The 18,586-nt window shown below is 34.8% G+C and overlaps 4 protein-coding genes across 7 annotated transcripts; 2 read left to right on the top strand and 2 right to left on the bottom strand.

The window, feature by feature from the left end:
• The first annotated feature begins 317 nt into the window (after window positions 1-317).
• Window positions 318-731, top strand: LOC114728692 (josephin-like protein). Its single transcript, XM_028915629.1, has one exon. It carries the CDS (start codon window positions 318-320, stop codon window positions 729-731), a length of 414 nt encoding a protein of 137 aa, XP_028771462.1.
• A 3,190-nt stretch (window positions 732-3,921) lies between these two features.
• LOC114728709 (uncharacterized) lies at window positions 3,922-4,599 on the bottom strand. The gene has a single exon (XM_028915641.1). The coding sequence runs from the start codon at window positions 4,489-4,491 to the stop codon at window positions 4,192-4,194; it is 300 nt and encodes a 99-aa protein (XP_028771474.1). The 5' UTR covers window positions 4,492-4,599; the 3' UTR covers window positions 3,922-4,191.
• Window positions 4,600-6,909: 2,310 nt separating this feature from the next.
• LOC114728691 (cytochrome P450 86A1-like) lies at window positions 6,910-8,903 on the top strand. The gene is made up of 2 exons (XM_028915627.1): window positions 6,910-7,511; window positions 7,720-8,903. The coding sequence occupies exons 1-2, from the start codon at window positions 7,148-7,150 to the stop codon at window positions 8,901-8,903; spliced, it is 1,548 nt and encodes a 515-aa protein (XP_028771460.1). The 5' UTR covers window positions 6,910-7,147.
• On the bottom strand, window positions 8,881-14,785 carry LOC114728676 (sodium-dependent phosphate transport protein 1, chloroplastic). Of its 4 annotated transcripts, none has more exons than XR_003738685.1 (11): window positions 14,310-14,785; window positions 13,760-13,867; window positions 13,493-13,648; window positions 13,081-13,296; window positions 12,648-12,857; window positions 12,339-12,476; window positions 11,876-11,977; window positions 11,375-11,440; window positions 11,085-11,169; window positions 10,629-10,885; window positions 8,881-8,899 (listed from the first exon to the last, which is right to left on the bottom strand). XR_003738685.1 is itself a non-coding variant. In XM_028915608.1 (10 exons), the coding sequence occupies exons 1-10, from the start codon at window positions 14,709-14,711 to the stop codon at window positions 10,788-10,790; spliced, it is 1,581 nt and encodes a 526-aa protein (XP_028771441.1). In that variant the 5' UTR covers window positions 14,712-14,785; the 3' UTR covers window positions 10,037-10,787. The 4 variants fall into 4 exon arrangements, 2 of the variants coding, with proteins under 2 accessions (XP_028771441.1, XP_028771442.1); XR_003738684.1 differs by lacking the exon at window positions 8,881-8,899 and adding an exon at window positions 10,037-10,462; XM_028915608.1 differs by lacking the exon at window positions 8,881-8,899 and having other exon boundaries at window positions 10,037-10,885.
• Window positions 14,786-18,586: the final 3,801 nt, after the last annotated feature.

Genomic DNA, 18,586 nt, shown 5'->3' with positions numbered 1-18,586 from the left:
GGTAATTAACATTGAACTTACAGCTAATGGACAAGAGTGGATTTTTTTTACCCGATTTTTATCCGGTAGTAGAATTTTTGACCGCTTTTTCTTATCACTTGGAACTGAAGAATGTAAATGGCTTGATGAAGGCTTTTGAATATTTTATTATAATTTTTTTTTTTTAAAACAAAGAACCTCTCACTGCATAATTGCGATATTCCTCCACCAAACTCTGCTTCTGGGTCTCACCTACACTTTCTTCTCTGTTCACAACCACGTCACGACATAAAAACACCTTCTATTCCTCCTCTGTTTCACTAAGCAGTAACAACACAATGAACCAAAGAGGATCCTTCAATCGCCAAACAAGCTTCTCATGGTCTCAGAAGTACACTTCTGGAAGTAAAAATTCAGCCTCGAGCAGGTACATGAGAAGCTGCACCTTCGGGTTCATCCCAGATAAGTCTGAGTTTTCAGCTATGGAGTTTCTGAAACATCTTGCAGAGAGAATGGCCAGAGCTATAAGATTTGTGTCTGAAGAGAGAAGAAGAAGAAGAACGAGAAGAAGAACAAGAAGAAGTAACTTGCCACAAAATCCATCTCCTTCCTTGGGAAGATCAGATTCAAGAACAGGTAATGGAGGCTTTGTGGATTCTTACAGGTCTGATGCAGTGGAGGACTGTATTGAGTTCATTCATTCCTCCTTTTCAAGATCAAACTCCACAGCCAACTCTCTGACTACTCAATAATGATCCATTTTGGGAACATTATAAACTTCCTTTGAATGTGTTCAGGTCTGCAAAAACGGCAAGCTTAGAAGCTACCATCCAGAAGGCTACTCTGTTTAGTATAGATTCTTAGACTCGTTAACGATCAAATTAACTTGATCTATTTTATCTTCTATAAGCTGAGTTTACTTTTACTGGGATGCTGCTTTGCTGAGATTCTAAGGGTTTGCATTTGCGATTTCAGCAAAAAATAATTGGATTATGAGACAACACATCAGGGTTTCTTCTTGTTTTCATTTTCTGCCTTCCTTCCGGCTACCTCACTTTGATTTTATAGAATCCAGGTGGTTTCAGTCTCGTTCTGTTCAAAACTTTAAACAGAAATCCATTCTATGTAAATGTCATTCCACTTTCTCTTAGAACATATAAAATGGGCGGATGAGATCTTAAACAAGAGAAGAAGATTGAAACTCTTTGAACAGTATAGAATCTGAAGCTGACTTTTTTAACTGATGAGTATGTAATTATGTAATAGGATAGGGGTACATTAAGGGGAAAAAATCAAAGACAATGATTAATTTAATTAAAATTATTGTAAATTGAAACGGCTCCCCCAAACTTTTAGCATCCCAAAGGTAACTGATAAAAATTCAGTAACCACGTTGTTTTTTAATGTCATTCAATTCAAATGTTGGGTGCAACCTACTCTGCTTCTTCTGCTCCTCTTGTCCTCTAAATAAAGTTCACTCTGTGCCACTCCTGTCTTACAAAATACCATATGATTTTATTAACAAGTGATACTAACGGCTTGTTTGAAATTTTTAATTTTTATTTTTATCCCCATTAATTGTTAGTTAATCTTACTGTATTAATTATCTACTCACTCATTTTTTTTCCTCCATAAATGAGGGTGTTTTTAAAAAATAAGTTACATTTTTTTACATATTTATTGTATTTAAATAATTTCCATCAACATTTTGATTTACATAATTTGGTTATTTATATTACCTGTGGTTCTAATTATAAGACCTCGTTTGTAGTCTATAAACAAACCTTATAATTAAGACCGGAGATAATATCTTATAAAAAATACCAGCAGTAATTTGAAATTGAGATTGTATTAAGTGATAGAAGTTATGGGACTAGTTAATTGACATATATTAAGGTGTTTGGGTAACCCAAAAGCACTTCTCAGAAACACTTTTCTGCAAATCGAGACAAATTCCTTCACATATTTATTTTATATACCGTAAAGTATTTTTAAAACATAGTTTTGTTTTAGTCAAAAGTTGAAATTGAGAAGTGGGAAAACAAAATAAAAGTACCTTACAGCAAACTTCAATCTGTCAGACAGAAATATTAATAATATCGATAACCAGTTGGAAGTACCTGACTACCTGACACAGTGAATCAATGTGTTTGTTAATTACAAGGACCCATAAGCTAATTAAGTAGTATCTCCGGGATGTAGTTTGTAGTTTAAATTAAGTACTACCTTCCATCCCAAATATAAAATAAATTAAGTACTACATTTAGTACTATGAAACATGAAAATAAAATCTGGCTTGAGGATGATTTGTATATGACAAGTCACATAACTGCAATTTTTTTCTCTAATTTCTTGATCGTTAACCTTTTTGTTCTTTTTCCTTCAAATTTCGAATGGTGATGGCCTGATAGCCAACGGATCTCAAAATCATTAATCCACTCTCTTCAATTTAAATTAAAATATATATATTATTAGTGAGATGCGTTTTATAAATTGGTTGTATCTTATCAGATCTCTAAGGCAAAAGTTGAACAGAACAGAACAGACTTAACCGCAGCATTATGATTATGTGTTATCACATGCAATTGGATGTTTCTCTTTGGCGATTATTTTCTACTTTTAAGGTTCAGCTCTGAATGTCAATACGAAGTGTAAAAATTTTAACCAATCATATTATTTATGGACTATGAAAAATGTGGCTCACTACTCATTAGCCAAGACCCAGTCTATGGACACAGCGGCCCAATTATTAGACAACATAATAAGGCGTGGCCCCAGTTTAGGATAAACATCCAATCATATAAAACTGAGAGATGGACCCAATTTGAGAAGTGGGTTTGCATTAAATAACGACTAAATTATCCTGCCTCATGTCTTTAATATAACATGTAATTTAATTAATTTGGATAGATTAAAAAATTAATTAAACTATTTATTTATTAAAAATATAGATTAAATTTTTTAAAATACCTTTTTAAATAATTTGCATTAAAACTACATCTAAATACGAATTTATTAAACATGTACAATTAATAGGGATATATGATTTAGGAAAAAAAATTATATATATAAAAAACAAAATAAATTAAAATCTTATATTTAAAATTAAACCAATTCCTTACAGGTTATACTTTTACACGAGAGAGACAGAAGAAGATAGCATACAATCAATCATGTCAAAATAATCTCTCTGATGTAAAAATTTGTTATAAAATTTTCTTAAACTAAACTTTTTTGTTGAGTGGAGGGAAACAGTTTACCTAAACTTTTAGACCGACAAAGATAGATATCTTTTTTCAGATCTCTTGGTAATATCAACTCCTCCAATATCAAACTACAGGAATATAATACCTTCTTTTTTTTTGCATATTAACTAAATTTCAAAAATCACATAAGATTCCAGGCTGGATCGTATAGGTGCAAAATTTTCAGAACATCTTTTTAATCCGCAATAATAAAATTAACGGTATATGCACAGATTTAAAAATTCAAGAGTAGTTTATTAAATTTTAAAGGCAAAACAGAATTTATCCATTATTCAAAATATTAAAAAAGTCTGGCAATTTGGCTGAAGAGAAAACTAAATAGAAGACTTAGATACTTAACTTATATGCTTCTATCCAAACAAATTATAACACTTGAATTTTAAAGTGTTAACAATATTAACAAATAGGAAATTTATTATAAAATAAATAATATAGTTAAAAATTCCACTCGTCTTTATTTAATCAGAACCCAGCACATACTTACAGTACATAAAATTAAGTGGATAATAAGGTTTTGCCATAATACTGAACCTCATTGTAAAGTATAATTTAAAAAAGAAAAAAAGAAAATCCGCATAAAGAAATGAAAACTTCACAAGTTCAATATATATATATATATATATTTTGGTGAAAGTTCAATATTTTTTTTAAAAAATAAATTAATACCAGCCACAAGGCAGAAGAAGAGTATATCAGTATATGCAGAATAGAGTCAAGGAGTGATGAATCCGAACACCATTCCGAAAACGCGACTCATAATTTACATTGTGATTGATGAGCAGAGCATTTAGCAGTGTGTAATACGAATCACAATTGCAGAGAACAGTAGCTACAAATTAGGGTTCCTTTATAATCAAAAGATCGAAGCAAAATACTAACACGGAACAGCAATCAACAATGCATGCTTTTATGTATTATGTGAATGAGGTACTTGCGAGAGTATGTTTCAATTCTTGGCAAAAAGCCCTCCGAATCCACCATTCTTCTTCTTCTGTGGCACCGCCACGGAGTTCTTCCGGCCACCGGTGGTTCCTCTTCCGCTGGCCGTGCCTCTTCCGTCGCCGGCCTTGTCCTCCACTTTCTGCAGGATAGGATCGGTCTCGTAGAACTGATCTTCCTTCTGCAACCCTCCAAGAATCCAATCCAGAAAGCCTTTCTCCTCCTTGCTTCCTCCGGCGCCCTTTGCTGCCGTCGCGGCGAAGACTCTTGTGGTTGGAGGAGCGAACGACATAATCACAGAAGCCATTTTTTTTTGTGTGTTTCTGAGTTGTGGAGATTGGAAATGGAAATGGTGTGATTTCAGTGGTGAGGGTCGTGCGTGGTGTTATTGTGGTTCTTTGTGGCTATTTCTGTCCAGACAATGTGAACCCTTGGATTGTTACCCAAAAACAATGTGAGCCCTCGGATTGGGTGTGTGGCCACCACGAGCTCTCCCTGCGAGATGTCTTATCTTTATTGTTCCTTATTTTAATTTTTTGGCACCTCAAAATTGTGGTCTCCTCTGGCTGTGGGTGATAAAAATCAAATTCCTCATAAAAAAATTCTTCGATATAAACTTATTGAAAATTTGACGGATATTTATCTATCACGAAAAAAAAAAATTCTGCGTCCCCCAGACTTAATTCATGCCTCAAGACACACTTAAATTAGTTTTTTATTTTTTATATTTTTTTAAAAAATTATAAATGTATAAAAATAAAATACTCCTTTTAAACTAGCGTATTCTGTTATTGAAATCAGTACTATTAAATATTAAAAAGAGAATTTTGCTCAAAAAAATATTAAAAAGAGAATTATAATAAGATCTCAAGCGAAGAAAACAATTAAAAAATAAGTCAGAGGTTATCATTCTTACTATAGGACTTATTATTATAGGCTGTTAAGGTTATTATTGTGACCTTTTGGTAATTATTTCTCTTCTATGAGACTTGATTGTAATTCTCCCAACATTAAATATAAGCACGTTTTTTAACAGGGTTTTGAACATTCGTTTGTAAATTAACACGTCGTCCAATTACATCAATAAACTCACACAAGTGTATGTTAATGGATTTTACCAGCTGAAGGTGACTTGAATAATAAGCCATCACAGTTTAGCCCATCAAACTGAGCCAGTAGACACCACAAATTTGGGTCCAAAATTTTGGTCGGTATTTCACCAAAACTATTGGCTTTCATGCCTTTTGAGCTGTTCATGATTTTGAAAAATTCAAAGCTGGCCTGAATTTTCTTAATATTTAAATACATATGTATAATTAATATTTTTATATAACTTTAGGGGCACAACAATTTGTCTCAAAATATTAGCGTATAATATAAAATATTAATTCAATTTAATGTGATGAATGAAATGAAGAGCTCAATTTGAAGTCTCGGAGAATTAATATTGCCGTTTGTTTTGGGGATGAAGATCAGCTACATTATTTGATTTAAGAAAAGAATTCCACAGGATTTTATAATTATTTTAATATTTTTTGCTTTTTTATTCAATATGCACACTTGCATCTAAACATTATCTGTCATTACGAAATAAAAATGACAATAATATTTTTATATGTATTATATCTTTATTATTATTATTTAAAACGGTGTTATTCTTATCTATTTTTAAAATAATTTTATTTTTTTATTTTCATTCTATATACCATTACCAAACCAAAACTAGTTGTCATTTGAATGGATCTACGTGTAAGAAGTGGCAGAAGTCCATCTAATTTCGGCATTAATTAATTGACACAAACCAGTAAGAAATAATTAATAAGTGCGGGGTTGGGTTAGTTACCTCAGAAAGGGCCAAAAGGAGGGCGTTGGGTGTTTTTTCCCAATTCCGTGGCTTTCTTGGCGTCAACGTTTCGGTACCCTTCCCACACAAGTTTCTGGTTTAGTAAACCCTTTAGGTATTTTCAATTCTTGATTCTTATGAGGATATCTATGATCCACAGATATATGAATATCTATTTCTTTGTTTCGTTTATTTTTTGTTTATTAATTAATTTTGTTTCTGGTCTAAATCCTGCAGCAATCCCATTTTCCCACTTCGGGTAAACCATCTTTAACTACTCCTTTCCTGTCTCTTGCACTCCACACACCCACTGTGTGCTTGCCCTCCACCAAGAATATCAATAAGAGAAAAAACATGACACGTTTTCAAACATCAGCATGTGTATCATATAAGTAATTTTTTCCCCTCTCTTTTTATGTATTGTAGAGTGAATTAAAAATGCTAATGCATATAGGATAAATCAATTGTAGCAGCGTTAATGGGATTTACTCAAACAACATATATGACGTCATTTTTACAAATTAAATCCGATTCGTTTTAAACAATCTAAGAAAATGAAATGAGCTTGTTAAATTGTGTCCAACTGAGCATGTGTTATGATGGGCTCTTCCAAAAGAAAATTTCTTTCTTAATTAAATATCATAATTTAATTAAAAAAATTTTATGCAACTTCTGTCACGTATTATTTTCTCCTCTACCCATTAGTCAAATAATAGAGTAACAAGCAAGAAGCCATTCAGCATGCATTCAGAATAACCATATACATATATATATATATATATATATATATATATAACTTCATTTTCGATCGATATGTCACTCTCATCGGGCAACAAAAAGCTGAAAATGATTGAATCATTAGTCAACAAGAAAATCTAAAACAGAAAGAAAAATGAAAATCTCTCACAGATTATTAAGAGTATAAAGCATATGTTTTCTTGTTTCTCTCACACAGTTCCAATATCAACCTAACAGAGACTCTGCGAAAGCAAAAAAATTTCTCAACCAACTCTCTCCTAAATCTTCTCCTTTCCGCATCCTATACAAATATATATAAACACCCTCCTCCTCTTTTCAGTTCCAATAAACCATTGATCTCTCAAAATAGTCACAAACACATATGGAGACCCTTCCTCTTGCCATCACTCTCGCAGCTGCTCTCTCTGCCTATGTCCTCTGGTTCTACCTTGTGTTGGCTCGAAGCTTAACAGGTCCCAAGGCCTGGCCTTTTGTGGGAAGCCTCCCTCTTCTTCTCAAGAACCGAAGCCGAGTCCACGACTGGATCGCCGGTAACCTTCGAGCCACCGGAGGTTCTGCCACCTACCAGACTTGCATTATTCCTATTCCTTTCTTGGCTCACAGACAAGGGTTCTATACAGTAACTTGTCATCCCAAGAACATCGAGCATATCCTCAAAACCCGATTCAGTAACTATCCCAAAGGACCCAAATGGCAAACCGCTTTCCATGATCTTCTGGGCCAAGGTATTATATTGCTGATGTTTCATGACATGAGCTTCAATATATTATGGAATAGAAATAAGTCTATCAATGGTGGCCTCACATATGGAAAGGTTATCAATGCAATAGAAAAGAGTAAAAGCTCATCTTCCCCGTACATTTAATCTGCGTAAATGACGTGTGTTTTCGTATCCATTATGAATGTACTATAGATATCTCTGTGTTTTTTCAGGTATATTCAATAGTGACGGAGAGACATGGCTCATGCAACGTAAAACGGCAGCTCTAGAGTTCACGACCCGAACCCTAAGGCAAGCCATGGCTCGCTGGGTGAACCGGACCATCAAGAACAGGCTATGGTGTATTCTAGACAAGGCAACGAAGGAGAAGATGTCAGTGGACTTACAAGACCTTCTGCTTCGCTTAACCTTCGATAACATTTGTGGATTAACCTTTGGCAAAGATCCTGAAACTCTCTCTCCAGAATTACCGGAAAACCCGTTTGCCGTGGCTTTTGATACTGCCACGGAGGCAACCATGCGCAGAATCCTATACCCGGCTCTCCGATGGAGGATACAGAAACTTCTAGATATCGGAGATGAGAGGAGACTGAAAGAGAGCTTACAAATCGTGGAAAGTTACATGAACGACGCCGTCTTGGCTCGCAAGGAAGCTCCATCCGATGATCTGCTCTCGAGGTTCATGAAGAAGCTCGACGCCAATGGAAACCCCATTCCGACTCCAGTACTCCAGCGAATTGCTCTGAATTTCGTACTCGCCGGAAGGGACACGTCCTCAGTGGCTCTCAGCTGGTTCTTCTGGCTCATCATGAACCATCCTCGCGTAGAAGACAAGATCATCGACGAGATCTCCAAGGTGCTACGGGAGACTCGCGGGGTAGATCATCGGAAATGGACCGAGGAGGCCCTGGACTTTGACGAAGCGGACCGGTTGGTTTATCTGAAGGCTGCACTGGCTGAGACGCTCCGTCTGTACCCGTCAGTGCCGCAGGACCTAAAGTACGCCATCGCCGACGACGTGCTGCCTGACGGAACGTTCGTGCCAGCAGGATCGACGGTGACGTATTCAATATACTCGGTGGGGAGGATGAAGGAGATTTGGGGGGACGATTGCATGGAGTTCAAACCAGAGAGGTGGCTGTCAGTTGAGGGAGACCGGTTCGAACCGCCCAAGGATGGGTTTAAGTTCGTTGCCTTTAACGCCGGACCGAGAACCTGCTTAGGGAAAGATCTGGCTTACCTGCAAATGAAGTCAGTGGCGGCGGCGGTACTGTTGCGTTACCGGCTAGCTCCGGTTCCCGATCACCGAGTGGAGCAGAAGATATCACTCACTCTGTTCATGAAGAATGGGCTCCATGTGTTCTTGCATCCACGTAAGCTCCAAGGAGCAGCCTAGGCGCGGGGTATTTCTCGTTATTGCCAAGAACGACACGGAAACAGAATACAGGGGTAATATTGTCATTTAGTACTATACATTAATACATATGAGGGTGTATATGTGAATTACTGTTCCTAATTATTGTTTTTTCATAAATTTATTAAATTAGTAACGAGTCTGTCGGGACGGGGTGGGTAAAATGTGAGTGTCAGTCGATCAACTAAATTGGAAAGGCGGTGTACTTGTTTATGTTGCTCCATATCCCAAGATGTGGGTTTTCATATTCTTATTGTTTGTCAATTAATAAATATTATATGAAGAAGTTATACCTTTTCTCTTGAGTTCATTATTCACATGTTGCTTTCCGTTCTGTTATGGTTATTCTAGTGATCTACAAGCCACTAACTCCTTTCAGATACCTTGATGGAAAATTTCCCCTTGAAATTTCTAAATTATTATCTCCAATCTTAATTATAAGTGTTAGTTGATTAATTCGAGGAGATTAAGAAAATAAGTTAAGTTAATTATTTGTAATAAATAAGTATTGTCTTTCTTAAAATATCCTTATTAATCAAGTTTATTGGTTAAAACTACTATTATTAGAAGGACTATGTTGAAAAAAAATACACATATAAAAGACAAAGTGGATCGGAATCTTACAATTAGAAACAAAATAAAAGTCAAATAAGATCTTATATTAAGAACCGGAAGTAGTACTTATACTATATCCAATCCTAATTATAAGATCTCATTGATAAAAACTACAAATAAGATCTTATGTTTAAGAGGATATTTAGATAGATACAAAACCATAATTTTAAAAATATTTTTATAATATACAAAATAAATATGTGAACAAATTTACCCCAACTTATAAAAAAATATTTTTGAAAAATACTTTTTAAGTAATCCAAACACTCAAGTAGTAATTTTTTTTCCCGCTTTGATCCAATTAAACGCAACCACGTCAGCGCTGGGCTTGTACCATACAAGAATGACATGTTACTGCGCCACTTAGGCAACTTGCATTTTTGTAAATTTGATGACAAACACAAACCATAAAACATTATCCACAGTAACCTGTCAACATTTTTTCCACTTTGGGACCAAAGCGTTTAATTACGCAAGTAAATGCTATGAGCAGGTGACCATTTCAAAAGAAAAAGGACCATTATCATAACACAACAGAGTCCGCAACAGTAATGTCACCAACTAATTTGACCAAAGAAAGAAGACAGACAGATAGGAAATGAAAGAGGAGGCGGGAGAAGCTTGATGAATAATATTACATCATAGAGTAGTTTGCCGCTTCGTCGCAAAAATTGATTTTGTTTCGTTGAATATTATATTTACATGTGTGTTGTTAACTCACCCAACTAACACAATCTTCCCACACAAAAAGGGAAGAACAATAGAGGAAGAGGAAAATAGTTCTATAATCTAAAGTCTATTCCCTGGTAGAACACCAGGGTTTATACTTCAAATGATGCCAATTCATCTCCCAAGAGCAAAAGAGAACCTTCACTTTCTAATTCACCTTGGTACGTAAATATTCTGGCTTTCCAAATACTTGTAAACTAAAAAAGTTGAGCATGAAATGTGCCCAAAAAAAAAAAAACCAAAAATATCTATGTCCTAATATTATTGTTTAAAAAAAAAAAATCAAACGTGTGATGCTCAAATATCTTATAAATAAGTTTTCAAGTGCTTGGAAAATTAAACTAACCGCTTTCCAAAAATTACCTCAATGCTCGATTTGTCAGGCATGAATTCTCAGTAAGACAGGTTGCTTCCACTTCAACCATTTTATACTTGTAGTTGTTTCATTCCTCGCTTGCGTGGGAATTTAGTTTTTATCTCATCCACAGTTACCATGTAGCAATATCAGTCGGACACTTCAAGTTAATCCAAGATCTTTTCACCAGTTGAGAAAAGGTTCCACACCACAGTTCCAACCAAGTACAGCACAACTGACACCTTGAATACATCGGCCCAGGAACCTGATAATAGTTCAAGATGATAAAGATAAATGTACTTACTATATTCCTTCGAGCTAAAAAAACATGTACGTAAAAAATTCAAAAATATAGTACTAATCCATCATAATTCAAGACCATGAGCTTTTGCACCAAAGTATCACAGCATCAAAATGGTCGGATTTCTTCAGTAGCTTAGGATTAGATGGTATGAAGTACTTACCACGCTGGAGAATAAATCCTGTAGCAGCTGTTCCCAAAACACCAGCCAGTACTCCAGCAGTATTAGATAGACCAAGCAATATGCCCTGACAAGGAAAGTAGGAAATTTAATCAAAATCTTATCCTTCTCTTTCTAAAACAACATAATCGTGTAACTAATTAATGGAAGGATGCCGAACATAGATGGACATACATTAGCATGCACAAAAAGATAAGTCCGTGCCAATCGTTCCCCAGATCAAACATAAGTTACATGCTGCAGAAATAATTAGGCACAATAAATCGACTTACTGAATATCGCGGGGCTATATCTTGATGGTTGGAATATAAACCGGACTGAGAGAATGCATCAGTTGCCTATTTAGAGAGAATAGGAATCAAATTAGTAATGTTGAATCTCAAATGTTGAACAGTTAAGGCAAACCTATTCAGTTCAGCTAAGGTTTAATTTCACAGCAATTTTGACCCCAAAAAAAAATATAAAATGGGAAAGAAAAGTAAGCAAAATAGCAAATCATTAAACTTCCTTAAAAAGTTCTCAAACCTAATTGCAAAAAAATTTAACTTTCCAAAGCTGCCATATTTGCATTGCCATGCATTATGAACTAGAAACCAAGATAAAATTCCTTGATTGGCACTTATATGTGAGATATTCAGATGAGAAGAACTTTCTATCCAGAGAAATTGTTAGATTCACACAGAAAAATAGAAGATTAAAAATCGATGTTATTCAGAGATTTCCAAAACCAAAGCAGGCAAAAAGTAAATATCATAACAAATCAAGATGCAAACCTGACTGCATGTCATACACAAAACAGCCATTGCAGGAGAAGTTATCCGGCTCAGCTGAGTTAAGAAGAAAGCAGGGCCAAGAAATCCAATTGTTTGCATTATCTACCAAAAATAAAAAGTATACTGTCAGAACTTTGTAGAACTTAATTCATATAGAGCACAGGAAAAAAACTACAGAAAAAGGAGAAAAAGAGGACAGAACTAAAAGATTTTATAAAAATCTCAATCTCTTGACTGATGAATATGTTGCATGTTGAAAAAATGACTTAAGACTGACAGGCAAAGAGATAGATGTTCAGTTTTTTTTTTCCCTTGGAAAAAAAAAAAACGTGATATTTGAATTGAGAATAGGATACAGGTCCAAAACTCTTCAGGCACAGTGAAACTAGGAGGGAATATATCGATAATATTATGTTCTCAAGAGGAAGCGACCAGAAAAATAAGAACAAGATGAAATTGATACCTTCCGAACCCTTGTAACTGATAAACCCTTGCTTACGAGAGTGTCTGCAATCCAACCCCCAAGATTTGCAGCAAGTGCCATTGTAAGCCACGGTAAAACGCAAAATAGACCAGATTCTGTAAGATTGAACTTCAGGACCTATTATGACAGAGAAAAATACGCTTTCGGTTAAATTAGATGTTAACATTTGTGTTACCAAGAACATCATGCATCAAGATATTTACATTATGATAGTCAGCTAAAATCCATAAAATAATGAGAGCAAAGAATTGAGGCTTGGCAAGACGTAAGGTTACTAGAAAGACTTACTTGGTTGTAGTATGTTGGCATCCAGGTAAGAAGAATAAATGTTCCCCAGTTGTGACAGAAATGAGACACTATTAGAGCCCAAACAGGTGCTTTTGACAAAATTAATCTCCAAGGTATAGTTTTCACAGGTTTCTTGGAAAAGCTGTTTGTGACAATTAACTTCTTTTCTTCAGTCCGCAGGTCAGGATCATCAAGAGGTGAACTGTGTGCCTGCAGCAGCAGCTCCCAAATGAACAGGAAAGATATGCAGAGCAAATAAAAATGCTAATAGGATTGGGCTTAAAAACAAACAAATAAATAAAGCAGATAGATAGCAGTGAGGTAGAAGAAATTGAGTGATAAAAGAATTCCTAAGAATACATGCATATGGATATTTCAAATTCAAAAAGGACAAACCGATGAAAGTAAATAACTTAGCATGAGTGAATCTTACCTTACTAAGCCAAACAGAGAACCAGATCGCGCCTAATGAACCAAAGGAGTAAAATACTGACGGCCATCCAAACTGATGAATTAGCATGGGTGAAAAGGCTAGTCCAGTGACTGATCCAAGGTACATGCCACTGTATACCAGTGATAATGATCTACTTCTCTCTGCTACAGGAATCCATTTTGACATGATATTATTCATGGCCGGCATAGCTACACCCTGAAACAAGCAAAAGAAGTAAGCTACATGCGCATAAATCAAATCACTGCTAGAACCATGAACACCATAAATTACAACGATGAAACATTTCTTTCTTAATTATGAAAAAAATATATGGCGGAACTTTGCTGTTTGAAGCTTTTCCTACAAGTAGAACGCGAAGCAAACTCTTTACAATCTCATCAACAATACCCACCTCACCAATACCCATGAATGCCCGGACAACGAGTAGAAAGGGCAACCCAAGTTTTGCAGCAACAGGAGTTAGAGCGGTGGCAATAGACCACCAAACTACGCCAAATCCCAATACTGGCTTCCCCCCAATTGTGTCTGCCCATATTCCACCAGCAATCTGCAACCAATGTCTATGATTCAGAGTCATGAACTTTTAAGTTCATATTCGTATATACACAAGTAAGAAAAATAACTAATTAAACTTAAGTCCATCAACATTAACTTTTACCTGAGTAAGCATGTATCCCCAGAAAAAAGAAGACTGTATTAAGCCAACAGTGGCGGTGTTCCATTTGTACTCAGCTGCCATTGGAAGTATGGCAATGCTCATGTTCACCTGAAAGTGTGAAACAGATGGATTTATTAAGAGTATGAACAAACTGAAAAATTGAGGCCTTCCAATGGCATGCAAGGAAGGGGCTATGCGACTACTGGATCAAGCCTTGAATAATGAAAATTATTTATTTTTCCCTTTCTACGTGATAAAATAGTCGCCTGTAGGTATCAGCAATTGAGATCAAGTTTTTCAAACCTACGCATTCGCTTTATCTTTAAATGCCATCACAGAAATAGAAAACTAGGTTTCCATCGCTTCAAAAACCCAAATCATGGTGTTCAACTTTAGCAAGTAAAAGCGACCAATTATGCAGTTACACTACTTAGCTTCTCACACGAAAAATACACAGCGATAATTGCGGCATTTCTTAATTGCAAAAACAGCAAACAACCAAACCATTAATAGTACCACATACGCCTCAAAACAGGTAAGAGAAGCTTACTCTGTCCATATTGCAGAGAATAAACGCAGAAAAGCACAGAAGCACAATGACCCATCTCTTGGGGAATTCTTTCCACCATGGGCGCACACTATCCAATTCCACCTTCTCACCGATAACGTTGCCCACTACATCCCCGAACTTCACCGGTTCCGGTACGGACTCCGGGACATCGTACGGCTCGGATTTCACATCTTCCCAGACTTTCCCAGCTCCTCTCTCGCCGGAATTCTGGACGGAGACGTGAAAGCGAGGTGCATGCGAACGTAAGCGCAGCCATAGCAAGGAGGGATGGGCGGTTATGTGCTTCACATCAGATGCAAAGGGCTTTCTGGAGACGGAGAGAGGAGAGGAAGGAGTCTTGGGAGCGAGAGGATAAGGGGAGAGCAGAACTCTGGCGTTCATGGGGTTGAGTTCTGCGAGGCTTGTCCACTTGCTCACCTCTTCTCGGGGGAAGATGGTCTGAAGAGGATATTTGAGAACATTGGCCCCGGTTTTGACACGTTGTGGTTACGCACGGTGGACTTTTATTCCCATGGCAAAGACGCACATTAAAGTATTTACTTATGCACAGTTTGAAATGACGTCAATACTAATATATGGCCACAAGACCATGACATAAAAATATAAAAAATTTGGAGTCTTCATACGTACGGATATTATAATTTATAGCTTCCTTATACTAATTTATACATTTTTAGTTAAAATGTATAAAATAAAAGTATGATTAAAAGGGGTAATTATTAATTATTTAATTTGGTTTTTGAGCTGTATTTTAAAGATATTCGGCTAATTACACTATTTATAATTTACTAAAAAATATTTAAGAAAATAAATGTCTTAAAATTGTTGGGAATATGCATTGAATATGCGTTAATGCTTCTGCTGCTGAGCACAGTACAGATGCATAATGTACGTGACCATGTTTCCCACCGAGATTTAGTTTTCTCTCTGCCATTTTCTGAAGGCTGGGTTTGTTGGATCGCAAGATGTGAGGAAGAGAGAAAAAAAGAGAGAAAGTACTTTTGTTATGTTTAATTAAATAACAAATTGTTAATGGAAAACATTCCGTGTTTACCGAGAAAGTTTTCATAATTTTTATTTCCTTTCTTATTTCTAATTTATCCCAAACAGACTCAAAGTTTCTTAACAAATTCGCTATACCATTTCCAATTCTTAATATAAGGATGAATTGATTAATTTAAGTGAATTAAAAAAATTTATTAAATTAATTATTTATAATAAATAGGTGTTATCTCATTTTCATTTAAAAAAGGTGTCGTCTCTCTTAGAATATCTTTACTAATCATGTGTATTAGTTATAACTACCATTTGATAAAATATTTAATATAAACAACTATTACAATGAAAACTTTAAAAATGATAAATAAATATGAAAGATAAAGTATATTAACATTTTATATTTAATATTAAATTAAAAGGTAAACTAATTTTTATATTAATATTTAATAATATATTGGCTCAGATAAAACAGCTTCAGAAAATGAGAGGGAAACGAACAATGTTGGCGGACACATCGACCCATCAAGTTGTGGGGAAAATGTATGGAGAACTGGCGGGGAGCTGTCACGGCTAACGTAGCAAGAAAAACAACAAAGAACCGGACGGAAGGCTTCAAGAACTTTTTTCAAAAGAATCAAACTTTAGAATGGGCCTTCCCCAAGCCCAATATTAGTTATTGGGCTTAAAGGCGCCGAATGAATTGTAGATCCAAATCCTCTTAACGGTGGGAACTAGGGAGGAAGAAAACATGCCAACTCATAGTAGGCATGCGTGACAGAAGCTAGGATCTGTCCAACCGAGGGCGAAGCAGTAGGACGTCACTGAAATGACGAAAATTTATATGCTGTAATGATATTACAAGGCCATTAGCAAACCATTCTCACTTTAAAACGGTGAAAATTAAATGAAGTCTTGGCCTTTTGAGATAAATGAAGACTTTGGAAGAATGAGAAAGCAATAGAAGGTTTTTAGTGGGACCCTGAGTCATGAATGATAAGAAGCACAACGGTTGAGAGGAAATTAAACCCCTAAATTACTTGAAATAGTTGCAGAAGATGAACATGTTGTGTCTGCAAGTACACCAATCTATGATAACCAGAAATGATGACCAACCAAGAAAATAGATGAGCTTCAATTATTGCACTGCTCTCTCTGTCCCTCTGGGTCTCTCTCTTCAACCGCATGCTTTTATTTTTTTATCTCTTAACCCAACCCTATTCTCTCTATCTTCTTCTTCTTCTTCTTCCTCTTTATTTTATTTTGTCTTTTTCCTTTTGTTTGGAAGAGAGTCCTAGGAAGTAGGAATAGTCAAGCCTTCACTTTCTTGCTATCATTGAGACGACCCTTTAGAGACTGGCCCCCCTCTTGTATACTTTGCTGCCTTACCTCCTCAACTTTTTTCTCTGGTTTGTTACAACGCCAAATTGCCATTTATTTTAAAATTATTAAAACTTTTTGGTTTTTAGATTCGTTTCAAGCCAGACCGGCTCTCACGGGTTGAACAATTACGTGGAGAGTATTACTATATAGGCCAGATATTGGTCCAAACCTATGAGCGCTTTAGACTCTTCAATTTGGAGCTTTGCAAATTTTTCAAAAGAAAACTTGATTGTTACTTGGGAGAGGACGACTTATTATATCATTCCAATGATGGTTAGCTTTTGTTGTATATTACTGCATCAACTGACGAAATTAAGGGGGTGTTTGGATGAGGCAAAATCATGGTTTGGAAGATAGCTTCTGGAGAATAGTTTTTGGAGAGAATGGATTTTCTGAAAAAGTGATTCTGATAAAGTGAGAGTGTTTGGATAATTATTGTCAAAAGTGCTTTTTGATATGTAGAAATTACTAAAAAGGATATAAGTTTAAATGATAATTACATGTAAGATATATTTCATAATATATGTTTATTTAAAGTAATAAATTTGTTAATAATATATATTTTGGCAACATAATAAATAAGACATAAATAATATAAATAATAAAAAATTAATGTGTATATATATTAATAAAGAAAATAAAAAGGACATGATTATTCTTATATATAGTGAACAATTTGATCTCTCATGGAGTCACGAAGCCGAGTTATGTGAGATAAAGATTCTATTAATGAAGGTATTAAGACCTTGTCTACATATTAACTCTCCAATTAGGTTTTATATTAATGACCAGAATAATAATCTTACATTTAAAACCAATATTAACTCTCCAATTAGGTCCTACATTAAAGACCGGAATAATAAATTTATTAATTTTTTTTGCCAACATAATAAACAATATATAAAAACATATATTAATTACTATATCCAGTTCTAAATGTAAGAATTAGTTGACTAATTTGAGTATATTAAAAAAATAATTTAAGTTAATTATTTGTAATAAACAAGTGTTGCCTTTTCTACAATATCCTTATTAATCAAGTTTATTGGTTATAACTTGAAAAACGATAGACAAATATGAGAAATAAAATAGATTAGGGTTTTATATTAAGGACCAAATAAAAGTCAAATGAGGTCTTATATTAAAGACAGGATATAGTAATTGTTAATATGTGTATATATAATTATAAAATATAAGATTATGTTTTTAAAAAAATAAATAATTGTTTTCAACAAAAAAAAATTACCGTAGGGAGTGGGGGGAGAACCACTCAAAAAGCAAAAATTTTTTGCTTATTACAAAACCTTGGTTTTGATAGGCAAACCATGGTTTTGTCATAAAACTATGGTTTCAAAAAATTGATGGGTGTTTGGATAATTTTTTTCCAAACCATGGTTTGGGCAATCATCCAAACACCCCTTAAATAAGCTTGGCAAAACTCAGAGGATTCTATTGAGAATAGTTAGATTGAATAATAAATTAAAAATATTCCATCTCTTTTAAATAAAGTTCAAGAATTCAAACATTATAAATTAAAAAAAATCATATTGAATATATGTATTTATCATACTTAGTCCAAATTAAAGAAAATGACTTGACAGTTCTCGCATCATAATATCAAATACCAAATAATTATATTAATCAGATAAAAGAGACTGTAACTATAGGTGGCATAATTTATGAACAGCTAATGATGCACTAGAGATTTTATATGATGCTGCAAAGTATTTAATTGTTAAATTTATACCCTTTTTTCAGTGGGTTTTGTTTCTTGTCGTCTTTTACTTTTTTGGGGGGCTAAGTGGGAAATGGTGATTAACACAGGAGCCCATCAGTGCACATTTATTTAACAGATAATACAATTATTAGGAGCATGC

Source organism: Neltuma alba, unplaced genomic scaffold, assembly GCF_004799145.2.
Source record: "Neltuma alba isolate B1F8T4 unplaced genomic scaffold, ASM479914v2 tig00012565_pilon, whole genome shotgun sequence".
Lineage (NCBI taxonomy): Eukaryota > Viridiplantae > Streptophyta > Magnoliopsida > Fabales > Fabaceae > Neltuma > Neltuma alba.
Note: the sequence above shows the minus strand (reverse complement) of the source record. Positions and strands in the feature narration are given on the sequence as shown.

What these genes read in the sequence shown, in the direction of transcription:
- LOC114728691 (XM_028915627.1), top strand. Translation starts at nt 7,148, where the DNA reads ATGGAGACCCTTCCTCTTGCCATCACTCTCGCAGCTGCTCTCTCTGCC. An exon ending in CCATGATCTTCTGGGCCAAG is followed by an intron (nt 7,512 to 7,719) that starts GTATTATATTGC and finishes GTGTTTTTTCAG; the next exon opens with GTATATTCAATAGTGACGGA.
- LOC114728692 (XM_028915629.1), top strand. Translation starts at nt 318, where the DNA reads ATGAACCAAAGAGGATCCTTCAATCGCCAAACAAGCTTCTCATGGTCT.
- LOC114728676 (XM_028915608.1), bottom strand. Translation starts at nt 14,711, where the DNA reads ATGAACGCCAGAGTTCTGCTCTCCCCTTATCCTCTCGCTCCCAAGACT. An exon ending in TTCTCTGCAATATGGACAGA is followed by an intron (nt 13,868 to 14,309) that starts GTAAGCTTCTCT and finishes TCACACTTTCAG; the next exon opens with GTGAACATGAGCATTGCCAT. An exon ending in GGGGATACATGCTTACTCAG is followed by an intron (nt 13,649 to 13,759) that starts GTAAAAGTTAAT and finishes CATTGGTTGCAG; the next exon opens with ATTGCTGGTGGAATATGGGC.
- LOC114728709 (XM_028915641.1), bottom strand. Translation starts at nt 4,491, where the DNA reads ATGGCTTCTGTGATTATGTCGTTCGCTCCTCCAACCACAAGAGTCTTC.